Source organism: Chelmon rostratus, chromosome 17 (assembly GCF_017976325.1).
Source record: "Chelmon rostratus isolate fCheRos1 chromosome 17, fCheRos1.pri, whole genome shotgun sequence".
NCBI classification, from domain to species: Eukaryota; Metazoa; Chordata; class Actinopteri; order Chaetodontiformes; family Chaetodontidae; genus Chelmon; species Chelmon rostratus.
In genome coordinates, this window is record NC_055674.1 from 2,774,326 (window position 1) to 2,794,156 (window position 19,831).

At 41.8% G+C, this 19,831-nt stretch overlaps 1 protein-coding gene across 1 annotated transcript; it reads left to right on the top strand.

Moving 5' to 3' along the window:
• The first annotated feature begins 5,264 nt into the window (after positions 1-5,264).
• LOC121621487 (myosin heavy chain, fast skeletal muscle-like) lies at positions 5,265-18,625 on the top strand. The gene is made up of 39 exons (XM_041957977.1): positions 5,265-5,468; positions 5,909-6,052; positions 6,129-6,285; positions 6,557-6,584; positions 6,694-6,805; positions 6,884-6,976; positions 7,083-7,146; positions 7,229-7,327; positions 7,407-7,510; positions 7,594-7,732; positions 7,810-7,928; positions 8,871-9,020; positions 9,116-9,286; positions 9,371-9,680; positions 9,796-9,887; positions 10,114-10,201; positions 10,335-10,452; positions 10,562-10,685; positions 10,799-10,935; positions 11,022-11,277; positions 11,366-11,608; positions 12,036-12,212; positions 12,294-12,439; positions 12,528-12,618; positions 12,708-13,097; positions 13,185-13,311; positions 13,392-13,510; positions 13,586-13,782; positions 14,354-14,537; positions 14,620-14,785; positions 14,860-14,984; positions 15,076-15,384; positions 16,468-16,671; positions 16,750-16,875; positions 16,963-17,133; positions 17,677-17,781; positions 17,866-17,961; positions 18,035-18,169; positions 18,504-18,625. The coding sequence occupies exons 1-39, from the start codon at positions 5,265-5,267 to the stop codon at positions 18,525-18,527; spliced, it is 5,844 nt and encodes a 1,947-aa protein (XP_041813911.1). The 3' UTR covers positions 18,528-18,625.
• The last annotated feature ends 1,206 nt before the right edge of the window (positions 18,626-19,831 follow it).

Here is a 19,831-nt window from a genome sequence, read left to right on the forward strand (position 1 = left end):
TAAATTAATAAGCTTTGTCACCGTCTTTGTCTGTGTAAGGACAGACTGACGAGTCAGAGTTTGACAGTTTTTAAAATGTTCAAATGAAAGTTTCTTGCATGCATGCAGCATCCGGTCACCATTCTGTGTTGTTAATCCTGGGATCAGTCGACACCCAGCAAAGTAAACAGTGACAGCTCGACATGTTCCAGGAATAGTGTCGACGCGGCAGTTATTTATGCACTGACCTGGACTAAAACCTCATTCTCACTAAGACACAGAAAAATGCTTTTGTGAAAGCCTTTGTGCCCGTCAAGCACTGCCAAATGTTTCTGAACGTTGTGGGAAATTAATGATATGAATAAATCCGACTGTAATCGTCCCTGCAGGCTGAATATCATCACATATTCAAAAGGCATCCAGATTTCAGGCAGTGATGAAATAATAAATTACCCAGAAACTCACCCGATCTGCTTTGTAAAAGATGTTAATTATTTAATCAATAATAATGAAGGAAACAAATGTGCACAGACAGCCACATTATTTTAAAAAAGCTGCTTTGTATATGTTTTTTAATTTGGAATATTTCTTCCTTCTGTTACAAAAATAAGTCGCCATTAGTTTTGATGCCTGCAATAAAAATTGATCGCAACTTTATCGATATTCAACATTATTCCTTAAACATTGTTTAGTCTCTTGAACAAATAAAGACCATAAAATCTAAACTTTCCCTCCCACGAGAAGCTGTTTTATTTTTTCACCCACATTTACATCCTGAATCTGTCAAGTATCTTTTTTATCAGCTGACAACAGAAAGCAGAGATATTTAAGATTTGACAATGAAGTCTGATGTGATTGATAATAAAAGATATATTTGCTCACCGGAGGGAATAACATTATGACATCTGTAGCTATTTAGTGATAAAAATACAGACACATGAAGAAAAGTTCATAACCTGGTTGTGGGCGTCCCAGTAGCTCACCTGGAGGGCAGGTATCATATACTGAGGCTGAGTCCTCACCTCAGGGGCCAGCCCATTGATTCATGTCATCCCCTCTCCTGTCTGTCCTCAGCTGTCTAATAAAGACATAAAAAGCCAGAGAAAGCAGCATGGTTACTTTGAGGTGCTGCTATCACACTGTGATACAACTAAAAACAAGCACACAGCTGATAATGAGAATCTGCTCATTAACACTGCAGTCACTCACCAGTTCAACCGTAAAAATCACATTACCATCGTCTCAGCTGAAAAACAAGACATCAGATGAAAAGCTGAATAACAAGCCTGACATTTGGCCATGATACAAGAGCCTGTGAGTTCAAGTGGACCACGTCAAAATCCACCTTTTTCACTCGTGTCAGCGGTGCAGTAATCAGCAGCAGCTGGTATGTTCATGGCATTTGTAGAAATCCTTGTGAAGCAGGTTTCGAGTTACTGTGCTGCATGTGTGACTTACAGCAGAGGAGGGTTACGCACTAATGCTGAAGGTAACCTCCAGCTGAGGAGGAAGTACAAAAAGGAGGACGGGCGGCGCTGGAGGAGCTGACAGGTTGTTGTCTGCACCGAAGCAGGACACTAAGTGGATCGGCAGGGACAAACGTTCCCAGTCAGGCTGGAGAGCTACTCAGTCACATTTAGGCTTGGTTTCCTCGCAAAAATATTTATATGAGAACATGACTTATATATTCTGAGAACATGACAGTATACAGATTACACAGAGAGCATATGCAGTAAATTAATGCAGGACACTCAAAAGAAAGAATCCAGAAGAAGTGCTGCAAAGTCAAAATGCAGGAACTACGTATTTGGACAAAAGTGAGTTAAGTCCAGGATCTGTTCATTTGCAATAGAAATGTGTAATTTTTGAAAAAGAAAACATTCAAAATTTGCTAGAACTGGAATTCACAGACTGCTCTCCCAGGCTAGCTGGTGCGATAGCCTTAGCCAAAGCTAACTCACAAAATTCGTCTTGCTTTAAAAACTGACTGACACATCAGCATGTTAGTAACTGAGTTTTTATACCACATAAAAAAGGCTGTAAATTAAAGCAGAGGAAATGCAGTACGAATGAGTACTACAAAATGAAAGTTTAAAAAAAACTCCAAAGTTTATATCTAGCCATCCAGCTGGTTAAGGCTAGCTGGTGAGATAGCCTTAGTCAATGCTGATTCACCCACTTTTTCTCGTTTCCTGTAATTGAAAAGTCAGTTTTTTGATCTTCGTAGTTGAGTTTTTATACCACATAAATAAGGCATAAGCTGAATCATATCATAATGAAGAAAAAGAAATAAGACCAGGTAAACAGTCCGGCTAAAAGCTAATAAGCCTAGCTAGCCTCTGGCAGAATTTGTGTGATTTCATGTGGTTAAGTCACATTTAAAGCAGTAATGTTATGTACTTTATGTGTATTTAATCAAAGATGAATTCATTTATTAGTTAATTTACTAAAATGAACAAGAGAGCCAAAGAAGAAACAAGAGCATGTGTTGTCTGAAGAAACTTTAGATAGTCCATAGTGTGTGGTATCTACGTGTTTGTTTTAGTTTTTATTTAGGGTCTATAATATTGACTAATTAGCCTTAAAAAGGCATGAAATAATGGATTTACAACTTCCATGTCTATTACACCCCTTACTGTACTGACCCTTTTTTCTTAATTTGACCTTCTTTACTTTTCTTTTCCTATAGACGGAATCATCCACATGATAAACATTACCGTCATCTGGAGATTAAAAAAAACAAATCAGCAACATCAATTTTTTACACTTTTCCCCTTTAATTGTTCATCGTATTAATATTTAAATATATTAATGTCACCATTTCCAGAGTATTCTGGGGTTTTCCAAATTGTCAAAGTCACCATGTTTCTCCACATTTGGTAATTTTGAATTTGAAGGACAGTGACGACAGTCAGACATCGACCAGAGTCAATGGAGAAACACCTGTGCAACAACATTTACTCAAAGAGTCACTTGGAAAAAAAACAACCTCTCCTCTAAAATCAAGAATGATCAGAAATTTGACCAAAATATTTCTTTAAAATCTCCCTTATGTCATGGTCTTCATATAACAACAGTGCCGTTCTCATTACGTTTGAAAATAATATGAAATCAAGAAAAACTGATTTGATTTTCACCAGTAGGTAAAATAAACATAATAAGCACATTTGAAGTAATTTACTCTCATATAAAATTCTCATATAAAAAAAGTTTTAAGCTTTGATTTTTTGCTGTTTGACTCTGCATTACTGCTTGATATTAACAGATGATCTGATGTATTTTTAAGATGACAAGCTGCTTTTCACACTTGCTCCCACACACTAATATGATGAGAGCTCAGGTTACACACACTATCCCATGCTTATTCTAAATGTGGTACAAAGCGGTCGTCATGTGTTGCTACCCGCTTGTGATGTTCACACAGCCTGAGGTATAGCACACGCCAGATAGTGTGTTAACTTACAAACAAAGCACACAAAGTAGACAACTTCCCTCAAGCTGGCTGGTAGCTATCACTAACCTTGGCACAGAATACACTAAGAAACAAGTTATTAGATACATTGCAGACAAAATAATTATTGTTTGAATTACAACACTGTTTGAATCCAAGGTTTAGTCTTTTCCCCAAAAAAGTCTCTGTACATGATTGTTTCTTCAATTGTTGGTGTGCCACAGGGCGCGATTCTTGGCCCATTTTTGTTTTCTGTGTACAAGTTCCAACTAATTATTGATCTTTTGATTGATCTGTAAGGTATCCATTATGTTGATGATGCACCTCTATTTTTCTAATTTAACTGCCATGACTCTATGAAGCTGGAAGCAATTATTGTTGATGCAATAAAACAATACATGAATGCGGATTAAGCTGCAGAACAGGTTTGAGTTTCTTTGTATCATGTGATTTTTTGATCATTAAAATAGGTGATTAATGCATCCTGAATACATTTTTAGGACTATTTGAGGAATGTTCTGGGGCAATTGTGGGCCTTATTGTTTGTTGTCGATGTGGTACGTTTTAGTAAAAAAGGATAAGTTAATTTTACTATTTTACAACACAGTACAGCTTGTTGGGTGATAAACATTGGTTTACAGCATACAAAATAGCATAAAACCACAACCAAAAACCAAAAAACAACCATGTCATATACAGTGATTAATGGGGGCTCCAAAGGTTTAAAAGATGATGAGAGGCTTACAGCAATATTATCTTCTTTTTGATGTACTGAATTAGTGTTTGCTGCTTCACCTGGATACAGGTGTAGCTGCTGTTTATGATGTGCAGTGTCCGCCTGTAGTTTATTATATGTGGTGTCACAGAGAGCATACAATCATACATGTGGCCATGTTTCATTTCAGTGAATCGTCCACTTTATAATCACGTCATGGTTCTTAACATGCGTGAATTGTACTTTAGGAAAAACCCAAAGTAAACTTCAGTGGTCTTTCTGACTTGTGCATCGGCAAAAAGCAGACAGTATTTTGTTTTCTCATGACACACTCCAAAAACATTATGTCAACATTGTACTGACATCTGTGTCCAGTTTAATCCAGCTAATCCAAGCAAGGTGCCTTGGAGGTGAATGAGCAGGTGGTCCCTGAATCCAGGATGAACACGAAGGTCATGATGCATCATGGAGACGCTGAGTTTAGTTCAGTATAGTAAAGTTTATACCGATAAATACACACAATGAGAGATTCTGTCACTAAATGAACATGGTCACAATAATTACAGTGATTAAGTAATTCATTATGCCTTAAAGATGAGCTGTAGTCTCTCTGAACAGCAAACACAACAGAAACGCTAAGTAGCTCATGACAGTTCTTGACAGTATGGGAGGCATGTAAAAATAGTGCTTGAGGATCGTCACCTGTTGCTGCTGACATGTTCCTATTACCACTACAAGATCCTTTCCCATATTTAAGTGTCACGCAGAGATCGATAATGTGACTTGATTGTGACATTACCAAGTTTGGAGCGTCCGGTTTGCTCCAGCAACACGTTCATCTTGATAAAAGGAGCCTCGACCTCCCACTGGTGTTCACTTAGAGACCTGTCATTCACTCACCATTGGTAAGATCCATCATTTTCGCCCTGGCATCTGTCAACATTGGTGGCTCTCACTGGTTTTCTTCTATGTGTGTTTGTCCTGCAGCCCTGCAGAACCTTTGATTCAGTTCTACTGGGGTGTGTAAACCCGGTAAGTAAGATTAAATATATCAAGTTTTTGATGAATTGCAGGTAAGTGTACCTCACTTTCTTACTTTTTTTATCCTCAGATATTAACATGAGCAGCGACGCCGAGATGGCCCAGTATGGGCCGGCGGCCATCTTTCTCCGCAAACCTGAGAAGGAGAGAGTGGAGGCTCAGAACCGACCATTTGATGCCAGGACCGCCTGCTTTGTGCCTGATGTCAAGGAGCTGTACATCAAAGGTGTCATCCAGCAGAGAGAAGGTGGCCAAGTCACCGTGAAGACTGCAGCTGACGAGGTGAATGTTTCTGTTTACAGCAGCAGGGATTGACTGTTGATGTGGTGCAGACAACTGAATTCAGAACAATAAAATCATTTTGTACAGAACTGAACTGGAACCAGTGGCTGCCTGGAAGACGGGAAAAAGCACTAAATAATCTAAAACACTCCTGCATGCTTTAAAACTGGTTAGTATATTGTGGAGATGCAGGATTTGTGTTAAATGGGCTGTAACATGCAAAAACACTGAGATGTGACTTTCAGCCTCAGTTGGTTTGGTTCTTTATTTTTTTAAAGAAACCAACATTTTATCAACTTTTCATGCTACATTTCATATTGTAGCTGCTCTTATGTGATATTTCCTTTTCTTGTTGCTGAGTCCAGTTTGTTCTGCAGCAGGAATATTCCATTTTCTGCGATCAATATATTTTCATCTTCTCTTCTCACTTTATTCTCCAGACTGTAACAGTCAAAGATGAAGATTGCCACCCAATGAATCCCCCGAAGTACGACAAGATTGAGGACATGGCCATGATGACCCACCTCAATGAGCCCTCTGTGCTGTTTAACCTCAAAGATCGTTATGCAGCGTGGATGATTTATGTAAGTAACGAGAGGGAAATGTTCATCCCTCTCTTTGTCTGCATCATTCTCACATGCTGTATATTCTCATGTGCAGACCTACTCTGGGCTCTTCTGTGTCACTGTGAACCCATACAAGTGGCTGCCGGTGTACGACCCGCAGGTCGTGGTGGCCTACAGAGGGAAGAAGCGAATGGAGGCCCCGCCACACATTTTCTCTGTCTCTGATAATGCATATCAGAATATGCTTACAGGTAAGAGAGAGCAAGGAGTTATTTGAACCTCTCACAGGATTGCAGAACATTGAACTGATGAGTTTGTTTAAACAAGATGTCAAATATTTTGGCATGAAAGTGATTCAAGCCTCTGAAGTGAAATAACCGAACCTGTTGTAACTTTGGTGGAAAATGTGAAGTTCGTGAAGGATCCTGTGAGTTTTTCCGCATCAGCCGCTTTGTTTCTTTAATCAAACTAAAGCATTTGAACAAAACTGTTGCTGAAGCTCGTTCGTGTTTTCACCGACAGATCGTGAGAACCAGTCCGTCCTGATTACGTGAGTCATGTTGCATGTTAGTAAAAACATGTCTCATAATTCAGTCAATAACCAGCGGACAGCGTGGCTCTTTCTGCTTGTCTTCAGGTCTCTTATTCTGTGTTCACAGTGGAGAATCTGGTGCGGGGAAGACTGTCAACACCAAGCGTGTCATCCAGTACTTCGCGACAATCGCGGTGGCTGGTGGCGACAAGAAAGAGCACTCGTCCGGCAAAATACAGGTAACCCCTCAACAAGATATAAGCCTAAAAAAAAAACAACCGCAGAAATAGTGTGACGAAGCCGGCTGTGTTTCCCAGGGGACTCTGGAAGATCAAATCATCTCAGCGAACCCTTTGCTGGAGGCGTTTGGGAATGCCAAGACTGTGAGGAATGATAATTCCTCACGATTTGTAAGTATGAGCTCTAAAAACGGGATCTTTGAACCGGAGATGCTTATTTTATAGCCCACAAAATGGTCCAAAAACTGTTTTTCACAGAGGATTTTCTCTTCCATAGGGTAAATTCATCAGGATTCACTTCGGAACCACAGGAAAACTGGCTTCTGCTGATATTGAAACCTGTAAGTTTGTTTTTCCATATTAATAATCATGATACGTGTACTTACAGTTGACAAGCATTATTTGATTTATAATTCAATGCAGATTTGCTGGAGAAGTCGAGAGTGACGTTCCAGCTGTCTGAAGAGAGGAGCTACCACATCTTCTACCAGATAATGACTGGACACAAACCAGAGCTTATAGGTACAGTGAGGACATTACAGCTTGCAGATTTTGAAAATCAGTTCAGAAAATAAGTAATTCCTTATGTTCCTCTCTTCAGAAATGCTTCTCATTACGACAAACCCTTACGACTTCCCCATGATCAGTCAGGGGCAGATCTCTGTGGCCAGCATCGACGACAAAGAGGAGCTGTTGGCCACAGATGTGAGCGATCTCTCGTTTATCACTTCCAGAGGCGTACAAGAGCATTTTATTGCTTTCTGCTAACTCTGAATTTAATGTTCCAGACGGCCACTGATATCTTGGGCTTCACCAACGAAGAAAAAGTTTCCATCTACAAGCTGACGGGAGCTGTGATGCATTATGGGAACATGAAGTTCAAGCAGAAGCAGCGGGAGGAGCAGGCGGAGCCCGACGGCACCGAGGGTGAGACTTCTCACTCGAGTCCTCATCGATGACGACGTGTGGACGGTGTTAACATGCATTTCATGTTTGTCTCTCAGTGGCCGACAAAGTGGCTTTCCTCATGTGTCTGAACTCCGCTGACCTGTTGAAAGGCCTCTGCTACCCCAGAGTGAAAGTGGGCAATGAATATGTCACCAAGGGCCAGACGGTCCCTCAGGTACTGTGACAGACTTAACCAGTGGTGATGCATGATCGGAACATAATACACAAAGTGAGGCAGAGTGGTCAAAAAGACCCCCGCTCTGTTGCTTCAGCTTTTCGTAAGCTCTCTCTGAAGTTAGGCTGCAAATTCCTAAAAACGGAACTAAAACTGATTAGTTTGACACTAAAGCTGTTTGTTGGTTGCACTGCAGAGACGTGAAGTTCATCTGAACTACTCTGATGTAAAGTACAAAATACTGTCACTTCCTGTGGCCAATCAGTAGAAAGCACTATTTTAACGTAGTGTCTGTTTCCATGTTGTCTCTTGCGCACGCTCATCTTTGAACACAAACAGGCTAACGGCTAAAAATAGCTAACATTAATCACCAAACAACAACAGAAGGTAAACTAGGACAAAGCATTCTGATCAGGTGATAATTCTACAACCTTAATGTACAGCTGGTGAAAAATCCCAGCAGTGACATCTAGTGGTCAAACTGTTAACAACAACAGAGGGTAATATAACGGTACCCTGTTATTGAGCAGATGAAATTGTAATGTTTTAACAAACACATAATAATGTGAAACACTGGCAAAGTTGCAAATGAATAGTTGTTAATTAACAGGCTATTTAACTTTTATATTTTCACTTGCCAACACTAACTTTAGTGTCTAATGTCAAATTCAATCAAGTTACCTGCTTTGCTAGCACTCTAAGATTGTGTAATGCTATGTTGATGTTAGCTTGTGTACTGCAACAGGAGTGCTTAACATGGAGAACGTGCTGCAGACGTAAAACAGCTGGTATAATCTTCTTCATCCTCCAAGCTATCCCGCCTTTTAAAACGATGCTCCATGTCGACTACTATTAACAAATACCCTCTCCAAACCACGTCCAGCTGAGACATCTGTAGGTTTTCTGTTAGTGATTCATGTATCTTTAAAATCTTCTGATCAGGTCACTAATGCAGTCAGTGCACTGGCCAAGTCTGTGTATGAGAAGATGTTCCTATGGATGGTTATCAGAATCAATGAGATGCTGGACACGAAGCAGCCACGGCAGTTCTTCATTGGAGTGCTGGACATAGCTGGATTTGAAATATTTGATGTGAGTTTGGACTCTAAGTTCAGTCAGTGGTGATGACTTCCTGTTCTCAGTTTTATGTCGACGTATCATAAATTAATGGCTAATCCTTGTCACAGTTCAACAGCATGGAGCAACTCTGCATTAATTTCACCAATGAGAAGCTGCAGCAGTTTTTCAACCATCACATGTTTGTACTGGAGCAAGAAGAATACAAGAAAGAGGGAATAGACTGGGAGTTCATTGACTTTGGCATGGATTTGGCAGCCTGCATTGAGCTCATTGAAAAGGTAGGATTCATCTACTCAAATCAGCATGTATTCCACCTCATTGTAGGCACCACATATGATGTATACCTGTGGTACATTCAACAGCCCATGGGGATCTTCTCCATCCTCGAAGAGGAGTGCATGTTCCCCAAGGCCTCAGACACTTCTTTTAAGAACAAACTCTACGACCAGCATCTTGGAAAAAATAATGCTTTCCAAAAGCCAAAGGTCGTCAAAGGCAAACCCGAGGCTCACTTCACGCTGGTGCACTACGCCGGCACTGTGGACTACAACATCAGCGGCTGGCTGGAGAAGAACAAAGACCCTCTGAACGAGTCTGTGGTGCAGCTTTACCAGAAGTCATCAATGAAATTGCTGGCTTTCTTGTACGCTTCATTTTCTGGTGCTGAAGCAGGTAAAACACTGCAAAGCTTTGGAATAAATAACATCAGACAGACGAGAGAATGATTGATCAAAAGACGCCCAACACCTACCAGACTTCAAACACTGCTTCTGTTTCTGCTTTGTAGAATCAGGTGGTGATGCTGGAGGAGGAAAAGGTGCAAAGAAAGGAGGAAAGAAGAAGGGTGGCTCGTTTCAGACGGTGTCTGCAGTTTTCAGGGTACAGAAGTCAGAATAATTCATTTATAAACGACCTTCTTGTCCTGCATTGATTCCCCAAAGATAGTGCCTCCACACAGTTCAGCCTTGCTTCTAATAAGCTCCATCAGTCATACAGTAGCAGTTCATTGGATTTAAAGGAGGCAGGATTTGTTTGCAGCCATAGTGGCAACACTTCTCTGTGTTTGACATCCTGAATGATGTAATGAAACCTTGATCTCCTGCAGGAAAATCTTGGAAAACTGATGACCAACTTGAGGAGCACCCATCCTCACTTTGTGCGCTGCCTGATTCCAAACGAGGTTAAAACACCAGGTACAAATTTATGAAAAAAAAAACAAAAAAACAACTGTATACCTCCAAATGCAAAGACTGTCGTTGGTGCACGTGATGGTGAAATGTGCTCTTAGTGTCTGTTGCCAGTCAGCTCATGTTGACTTCTCTGCAGGGATCATGGACAATCACTTGGTCATTCACCAGCTGCGCTGTAACGGTGTGCTGGAGGGTATCAGGATCTGTAGGAAGGGATTCCCCAGCAGGATCCTTTATGCTGACTTCAAGCAGAGGTCAGCACTGATTCCCCCCTGAACGGGCTACATAAAGAAAACTGATGCTTGTCCTTTCATCCAGACTATTCCAGTTTGTGATAATCTGTCTTTATCCTGATTTGTACAGATACAGAATCCTGAATGCCAGTGCCATCCCAGAGGGGCAGTTTATTGATGGAAAGAAAGCTTCTGAGAAGCTTCTTGGTTCGATTGACATTGACCACACACAGTACCGATTTGGCTCTACAAAGGTTTGTTTCCAACTGCCTCACAGGGTGAAGTTCTCAAAGCTTTTTTCAGTGTAGACTTCAGCCTTTACAAGCAACAGATGCAGCATTACCGCTGTACCACTATATTATTGCAGGTCTTCTTCAAAGCTGGCTTACTTGGCACTCTGGAGGAGCTGCGAGATGAAAAACTAGCTTCTCTTGTGACCCAGACTCAGGCGCTGTGTCGTGGTTATCTCATGAGAAAGGAATTCTCTAAATTAATTGCACAAAAGTAAGATCAGCGGCAAAAATGCTCCTCTACAATGATCACAACTAAACCAATAACAGATTAAAAAACTGGTGCTGTCTTTCTTCCAGGGACTGTGTCTGGATTCTGCAGTATAACTTGCGCTCATTCATGAATGTGAAACACTGGCCATGGATGAAGCTGTTCTTCAAAATAAAGCCACTTCTAAAGAGTGCAGAGACAGAAAAGGAGATGGCGACCATGAAGGAAGACTTCGTCAAATGTAAGGAGGATCTGGTGAAGTCAGAGACCAAGAGAAAGGAGCTTGAAGAAAAAATGGTTTCTCTTCTGCAGGAGAAAAATAATCTCCTCCTGCAAGTTCAAGCTGTGAGTATCACAGCAAAGAGCAGCCACTCAGCCCAGTCAGTGTGCAACTGATCATACATTAGTGTTGTTCCCTCTGTGGTTTTCTCAGGACTCAGAAAACCTTTGCGACGCAGAGGAAAGATGTGAGGGCTTGATCAAGAGCAAAATCCAGCTCGAGGCCAAACTCAAAGAGGTGACTGAGAGACTGGAGGACGAGGAGGAAATGACCGCCGAGTTGACCGCCAAGAAGCGGAAGCTCGAAGACGAATGCTCTGAGCTTAAAAAAGACATCGATGACCTGGAGATAACTCTGGCTAAAGTGGAGAAGGAGAAACACGCCACAGAAAACAAGGTGTTTGATTTCGCCTGGTCTGTTCTGCTGCTAGTTATCTCCCGCTTCTTGTTTTTGGCGCCTTGTGTTTGTTAGCGGGGCATCTCAAAATCATCTTAACTTTATTATGCAAACACCTCCTCCACCACTTCTCACCTCATGTGTTTTATTTAAACTGCCGTAATTTTTAGCCGTATTGCACACTTGCATCCATATTTAGATGACACATGCACTTATACATCTAAGCCAGGGCCACAATTATTTTACCTGTCCACAATTTAGTGGTCAAGAGTCTAACTTATTTTATATTCTTCCTGATTCAGTCTGGTTTTCTACAAAATCTACACAACAGCTTGACACTGTCTACAATAACATAACAAACATGCTCTTTCTAGGTGTACTTCTGTTTTTTGCTCATATTGGTGTGTGTGTGCACCACCTGTCGCAGGTTAAAAACCTAATGGAGGAGCTGGCAGGTCAGGACGAAAACATTGGCAAGCTGACCAAGGAGAAGAGAGCCCTTCAAGAGGCTCATCAACAGGCGCTGGATGATCTTCAAGCTGAGGAAGACAAGGTCAACTCTCTGACCAAAGCCAAGTCAAAGCTTGAACAGCAAGTGGACGATGTGAGTTGCTGTCGACAATAACATACTGAAACACTGACGTTTACCAACATCCTAATTTACTTTGTGCAATTTGCTGTCAAGCTCGAGGGTTCACTGGAGCAAGAGAAGAAGATCCGCATGGACCTAGAAAGAGCCAAGAGGAAGCTCGAGGGGGATCTGAAACTTACCCAAGAATCCCTGATGGACCTAGAAAATGACAAACAGCAATCTGAGGAGAAGATTAAGAAGTAAGATCCTGCACTGGTCACGTACAGCATGTGTGAGGAGGATAAATCTGTCTTTAAGCTGCCGTCTTGTATCTTCTTGTCCTTACAGAAAAGAATTTGAAAACAACCAGCTCCTCAGCAAAATAGCTGACGAGCAAACGATTAACAACCAGCTTCAAAAGAAGATGAAGGAGCTCCATGTAATAAACCTCAGATTAAAGTTCTTTATTTATCAGCCTGTAGCAACCGATTGTCCCCTCATGATGGTGTGCACGCTGTTTGCTTTAAGGCTCGTATTGAAGAACTAGAGGAAGAGGTCGAGGCCGAACGAGCCGTCCGGGCGAAGATCGAGAAGCAGCGGTCTGACCTCTCCAGGGAGATCGAGGAGATCAGCGAGAGGCTGGAGGAGGCCGGAGGAGCCACCGCCGCCCAGATCGAGATGAACAAGAAGCGCGAAGCTGAGTTCCTCAAACTGCGGCGTGACCTGGAGGAGTCCACGCTGCACCACGAGGCCACGACCGCCGCACTGCGCAAGAAGCAGGCGGACAGCATGGCTGAGCTGGGAGAGCAGATCGACAACCTGCAGAGGATCAAGCAGAAACTGGAAAAGGAGAAGAGCGAGTTGAAGATGGAGATCGATGATTTGGCCATCAATATGGAAACGGTTGCAAAAGCCAAGGTGAGATTTTTAAAATCTGGAGTGTGATATAAGCGTGACGGACTGCATGAATGTAAGTCACCTTTACTCTTTTGATTTCACTTTCAGGTCAACCTGGAGAAGACGTGTCGTTCACTCGAAGATCAGCTGCTGGAGTTTAAGACCAAGAATGATGAAAACATGCGGCAAATGACTGACCTCACCAATCAGAGGGCCCGTTTTCAAACTGAGAATGGTATTTACTTTCCTCCTTTTACTAGAATCCTTACAGTTACAATTTTAACTAAATATGTTGTCTTCTTTGGCTCTTGGTAGCTGAATTTTCCCGGCAAATGGAAGAGAGAGAAAGTCTCATTACTCAGCTGACCAGAGGAAAACAGGGATTCACGACACAAATTGATGAGTTAAAAAGGCTGATCGAGGAAGAAACGAAGGTAATCAAAAGCCTGCAAACGCTCACTTTTCTGATGTACTCTTATCTCACCGAGCTCCATGTCCTTCCTCAACAGGCGAAGAACGCCTTGGCTCACAGTTTACAGTCCGCCCGTCACGACTGTGATCTCATTCGCGAGCAGTTTGAGGAGGAGCAGGAGGCCAAAGCTGAGCTGCAGCGCAGTTTGTCCAAAGCAAACACTGAAGTGGCTCTGTGGAGGAACAAATATGAGACTGATGCTATCCAACGCACCGAGGAGCTCGAGGAGGCAAAGTAATTACACACGGAGATTAGATCAATAGATCAGGCTAATGGTGGCTCGAACTAAATATTAGACATCAAACAGTCATGTGGACAGTCGCTAATATGACAGAGCGTAAACAAGACCCCATTTTATTTATTAATTTATTTTGATTAGCATTACATTGAAAAAATATCAGTTATCAGAGCTTCAAGAGTTTTTTCTCCTCTGCTTTTTCGTGGTGATTTTAAATGCAACTCCACACGCTAACACTTTATTTTGTGGGTCCATAATTTCATCATCATATTCAGATCAATTTCAGTAATTCAGTTTAGTAATGAGAAGGAAAATAGAGACTGAATTCGTTTGGTCCAGTTAGTTAATTATTATAAAAACCCACAGCCACATACAAAAACACGACATGTTTCTACTGGTAAGCATTCAGTTTAACATATGCTGAATGAAGGATAAAGTTCCCATACGAACTGAATAATGATTAAATATTTATGTTTATTTAATAATTATTATACATGTAAAATAAAATATTACCTTCCAAAAACACTGATAGCATGAACACCTTTTTTATTAATTCTCTTTTGACAGGAAAAAGCTCGCCCAGCGTCTCCAAGAGGCTGAAGAACAAATCGAAGCCGTGAATTCAAAGTGTGCCTCGCTGGAGAAAACGAAACAGCGACTTCAGAACGAGATGGAGGATCTCATGGTTGATGTGGAACGGTCCAACAGCTTAGCTGCCACCCTTGACAAGAAGCAGAGAAACTTTGACAAGGTAGTTTCTCATCCTTAATACCACAGCCATTTCTTTATATCACATCATGAGCTGTTGCTCGCTAACGTTTCGATAAATTCAGATTTTGGCTGAGTGGAAGCAGAAGTACGAGGAGTCTCAGGCAGAGCTTGAAAGTGCTCAGAAAGAGTCTCGATCTCTGAGCACTGAGCTTTTCAAACTCAAGAACTCCTACGAGGAAGCCCTGGATCACCTGGAGACGATGAAACGGGAAAATAAAAACCTGCAACGTGAGTGAAATCTTATTGCGAGAAACAACAGTTCGCGAGGAGCATTTTAAATCGGTCATTTATCATCATTCCAGAGGAGATCTCAGACCTGACGGAACAGCTTGGGGAAAGCGGGAAGACGATTCATGAACTGGAGAAAATGAAGAAGCAGGGGGAGACAGAAAAATATGACATGCAAACATCGCTGGAAGAAGCTGAGGTACAGCCGACGACAAACAAAGCCAACCAATATGTCTTCAGTACAAACACAGCATGCAGTGTTGGTGTAAGTAACCAAAACTGTTTTTAAGGCCTCCCTGGAACAAGAGGAGTCTAAGATCCTGCGTGTACAGATGGAGCTCAACCAGATTAAAGCTGAAGTTGACAGAAAAGTTGCAGAGAAAGACGAAGAGATCGACCAGCTGAAGAGGAACCACCAGAGAGTGATGGAGTCGATGCAGGCCACTCTGGATGCCGAGGTCCGGAGCCGGAACGATGCCCTGAGAGTGAAGAAAAAGATGGAGGGAGACCTCAACGAGATGGAAATCCAGCTGAGCCACGCTAACAGGCAGGCGGCCGAGTGCCAGAAACAACTGAGGAACATTCAGGGGCAACTCAAGGTACGACAATGCAGTGTTAGTTTGACTCAGCACTGTCAAAGAGACACCATGTGACTGTTCAGCTGCTGCACCCTTTACTTGTGAGGTGTGGCCAGTAGCTTATGGTGGCTAATTTTAGCTAATGCTAGAAAAACTTTCTCCTCCTCACTGTGTTATAGTTGCATTTTTTTAGCATTTACTATTATCTCATAATTGTGGCCCTGTAGTTGAGAGACTCTCAATGGACCCCATGACCTGCAAGACAAGGGCCACGTGACTGACAGCGTTAGCCATGCTCGCACTACCGCTAGTGAGCTAATCTGCTAGCATGTTTGTTGCTGGATTACCATAGGTGTGCAAGATGTTATCTAATAAACCAAACTGACTCTTATGTATAGTGGATTTAATTCCAAATGTTGGAGGGAGGTCAGTTTGCTTTAAGTGTGTTTCACTCATGATCATAGTTTTTATATTTAAAAAACTAAAAAAACGTAGTCTGCTATAATTTAAAGAATGAAGAAACAGACAGATCGATTAACAGCTTCACTGTTTTATTCTTTTTTCTGCAGAAAGTTTTACAAAATTTTCAAAAACAGTTTGTGTTAATACGTCTTCACTCTTCAGTAGACGAGCTAGCAGGCAACTGAAGACTAGCTTAGTGAAGCTGTAAAAACTGTAAAAAGAGTCACTTTCATTTCAACAGGCCTAAAAGTCTCAAGTTATGCTAGCAGCGGTGCTTTGAGCTAAATGCTAACACCAGCATGCTAACATGCTCACAAAGGCAATGCTAACATGCTGATGTTAAACTGGTACAATGTTTATCACGTTCACCATCTTAGTTTATCATGCTAGCATGCTAACATTTGCGCTATAACAAGCACAAAAGGCTGATGTGGCTAAAATCAAATGAGTTCATCCTCTGGGAACATGCATTTGCACACCTTCACGTTACTCTGCTCAATCAATCACTCAAAATCATCCTCTGGACATCATGAATATCCACAGCAAATGTGACAAATAGTTGTCAAGATATCAGGACTGACTGACAGCCTGAAGGTTTGACATCATCAACCTTTTGGTCTTTGTGCTTGAACGCATTTTCAGGATGCCCAAATCCACCTGGATGACTCGATGAGAGGTCAGGACGATATGAAGGAGCAGGTAGCCATGATGGAGCGTAGAACAGCCCTGATGCAGGCCGAGGTTGAAGAGCTTCGTGCCGCGGTGGAGCAGACGGAGCGGAGCCGCAAAATGTCCGAGCAGGAGCTTGTCGATGCCAGCGAGCGTGCAGGTCTTCTGCACTCTCAGGTGGGTTGTTTGCCAGAATCGATGGATTAAACAAACCTGTTTGATCTGCAGGAGTCACATCTCTTTTTTCTTTGGCAGAACACCAGCCTTCTGAACACTAAAAAGAAGCTTGAGGCGGATGTAACTCAGCTCCACACTGAGATAGAGGAAGCCGTCCAAGAGGCCAGGAATGCCGAGGAAAAGGCCAAGAAAGCCATTACTGATGTAAGCTGCTCTTACAGGACTCTTATTTTGGTTAACCCAGACTTGATGGAATTTAAAAGATCAATACTTCTATCGTGGCACCTCTAGGCTGCTATGATGGCTGAAGAGCTGAGGAAGGAGCAGGACACCAGCGCTCACCTGGAGAGGATGAAGAAGAACCTGGAGGTCACAGTTAAAGACCTGCAGCACCGCTTGGATGAGGCTGAAAACTTGGCCATGAAGGGCGGAAAGAAACAGCTCCAGAAACTGGAGTCTAGAGTATGTATGCAACGCCGCAGATATGCACATCAACCATAATAATACTAATTATAGTTTTGCTTTTAAACTGAACTAAAAGAGACATGATGTTTGACAGTAATGATGATGGAGAGTAGCTGGATCCTGTCAGGGATTAACAAGGATCAATTCAAGACCGTCAGATTCATTATTTCTGGGTTTAATAAATTAATCTCATTCAAGAAGATCATGAAAAAGTTCTCATCAGCAGTTGTGAGCCACATGGTGGAAGCACTGTATTGGATCCAAATACTATTAAATTTAGCAATTTAGCTATTAACAAACAGGAAGTGCTGACTGTGGCAGGACCACATGTCCGTCTATTGAAGGAAAAAGTGACCTGGCACCTGTTGCAGAATACTGGACATTGGGAAAAAGACCCAGTGGGCATGTTTTTACTCCACATCCATTAAAACACATAATGGATGCCTGTAAAGGTGACAACTAATGCCATTTTTGGACTCATTTTAACATTCACATGCTTACTAGTACAGAAAGCATCCTGAATTGTGCTCATGTACGCAGGTCCGTGAGCTGGAAAATGAGCTGGAAGCTGAGCAGAAACGATCGACAGAGGCCATCAAAGGAGTCCGTAAATACGAGAGGAAAGTCAAAGAGCTCAGCTATCAGGTAGAGTCACAGCACCTCTGAACTGACCCATCCAGAATCCACCGGTTCACATCACTGACAGAAGTTTGTCTTTACTTCTGTCAGTCTGAGGAAGACAAGAAAAACAACATCCGGCTGCAGGACTTGGTGGACAAGCTCCAGAACAAAATGAAGGCCTACAAGCGTCACGCTGAAGAAGCCGTGAGTGGATCACACCTATTCAGTGATCCAGTTACACGTCAGATCACCGATACGTTTTCTGGTTGATTTCCAGGAGGAGCAGTCGAACATGCACATGGCCAGGTTCAGGAAGGCTCAGCACGATCTGGAGGAGGCGGAGGAGAGAGCCGATGTGGCCGAATCTCTGGCCAACAAGATGCGAGCCAAGAGCCGCGAAATAGGGACGAAGGTACCCAGTGGCTTTTCTTTTATCAGCACAACAGATGCTAAACGTTAGCTTTCAAAGGAGGGTATTTAGAAGCTGGTCTGACCGCTTTCTGTGATTGATAAAAACGTCTTTATTATTGGAAGTCACAGAGTTAAAAACTAATCATCAAACACAGTCACAGGTTTATAGTCCATAAATATACAAAAGTCTGTTTCAGTTCCAGCTGTGTGAGAAAAAGTGATGTTTCAGTAAATGATTCGAATGTTTTTAGCTTCTATGACGTTTTGTTAGAGACCTCTTTATTCAATTCTGTATAAACACACACTGTTTTAGCATCAACGTGTTTGTTTTGCAGGTGCAGGAGGGACAGAGCGAGTAGCTGAATGTTGGAAGTCTCTCTGAACACCAGTGGACTCAAACATGCATGACAGCAATGTAGTTCATCATATCATATCACAGCATGTTGACTCATAGCCGTATATCTTATTAGAATAAATGAAGCAATCATCCATCAAATAAGCTAACAGTCATTCATATATATTGAACTACTAAATTGGTGTTTTGAACTGCAGCTACAATATTTATGTCTCCAAGTAATGAAATGGGATAAATGATACAATAAAAGTGGTTTTAATTTGAGAAAAAATAAAATAAAGAACAACCATTTCAAATCATTCTCCACTTATAGTTGTTGTATAAGTGCCGTATATTAATTATGCAGTGTGTTTTAGAAAGGCTGGTTTATACAGCCTGCAGCTGCCTGAGGGCCCAAGAGCCTCAGGGGCCACAGGAGAACCCGGTCCACTGTTTAACCTGATGGAACTGGAACTTTGTTTGGCCACATGAAATATTAAAACTGAACAGATACGGTGCAGAATCCTGCTCTGTTTCCCGGTGTGCAGAGATGTTGTTCGCTTTAAAACCTTCATTAATTCAGATTATACAACATTCATGTGTTGCATATTCATATATGAAGTATCCTAGAGCCATAAGACCTGCATGAGTCGTGCAATCTGTCTTTGCTGTTGTTTTTAGCTTTAGAACATTAATAAATGTCTGAAAAATAAAAGTTAATTTGTCCTGTTTTTGCTTAATAACATTTCACTCACTAAACAGGTAAATTCAGCAATAAAATAATAATAATAAGAAGAAGAATATACCTTTAATATAGATTTTATTGAAATTAGGGCAACATACATCCACTACCACAATGCACTTCATGATGCTGATCATCATTTAAAGCCACTTTGTGCTCAGTTTGGCATTTTCCCCTCAGAAGTTTTTTAAAAACATGCTCAGCTTGTGAAAAAGTTGGTGAAAACACAAACAAAAAGTCACGATTTGAAAAAGACTCAGTGAGCAAACGATGACGATCACGTGACTAAAACGTCCACTGAAGAGAAGACGACTTCGGGTCTGCGTGGGGCGATGAGGAGCCTGTGATCTTCCTGAGCTCTTCCTCTGCAGAGAATTAGGTTCATCTCAATGCAACAATGCCTAATAATCACATAACAGCAGTGTTCAGATACACAAATGAATCTTCTGGACATGCAGTTAAATATTGGTCAGGCAGCGACAGACTGGTGCTGCTGACGTACTCAGAGCCTCCTGCAAACACATAACGGCTTTAAACGAAGAATTACAGACATTTTCAGTTAAGAGTATGTTGAACACTATCTCAGC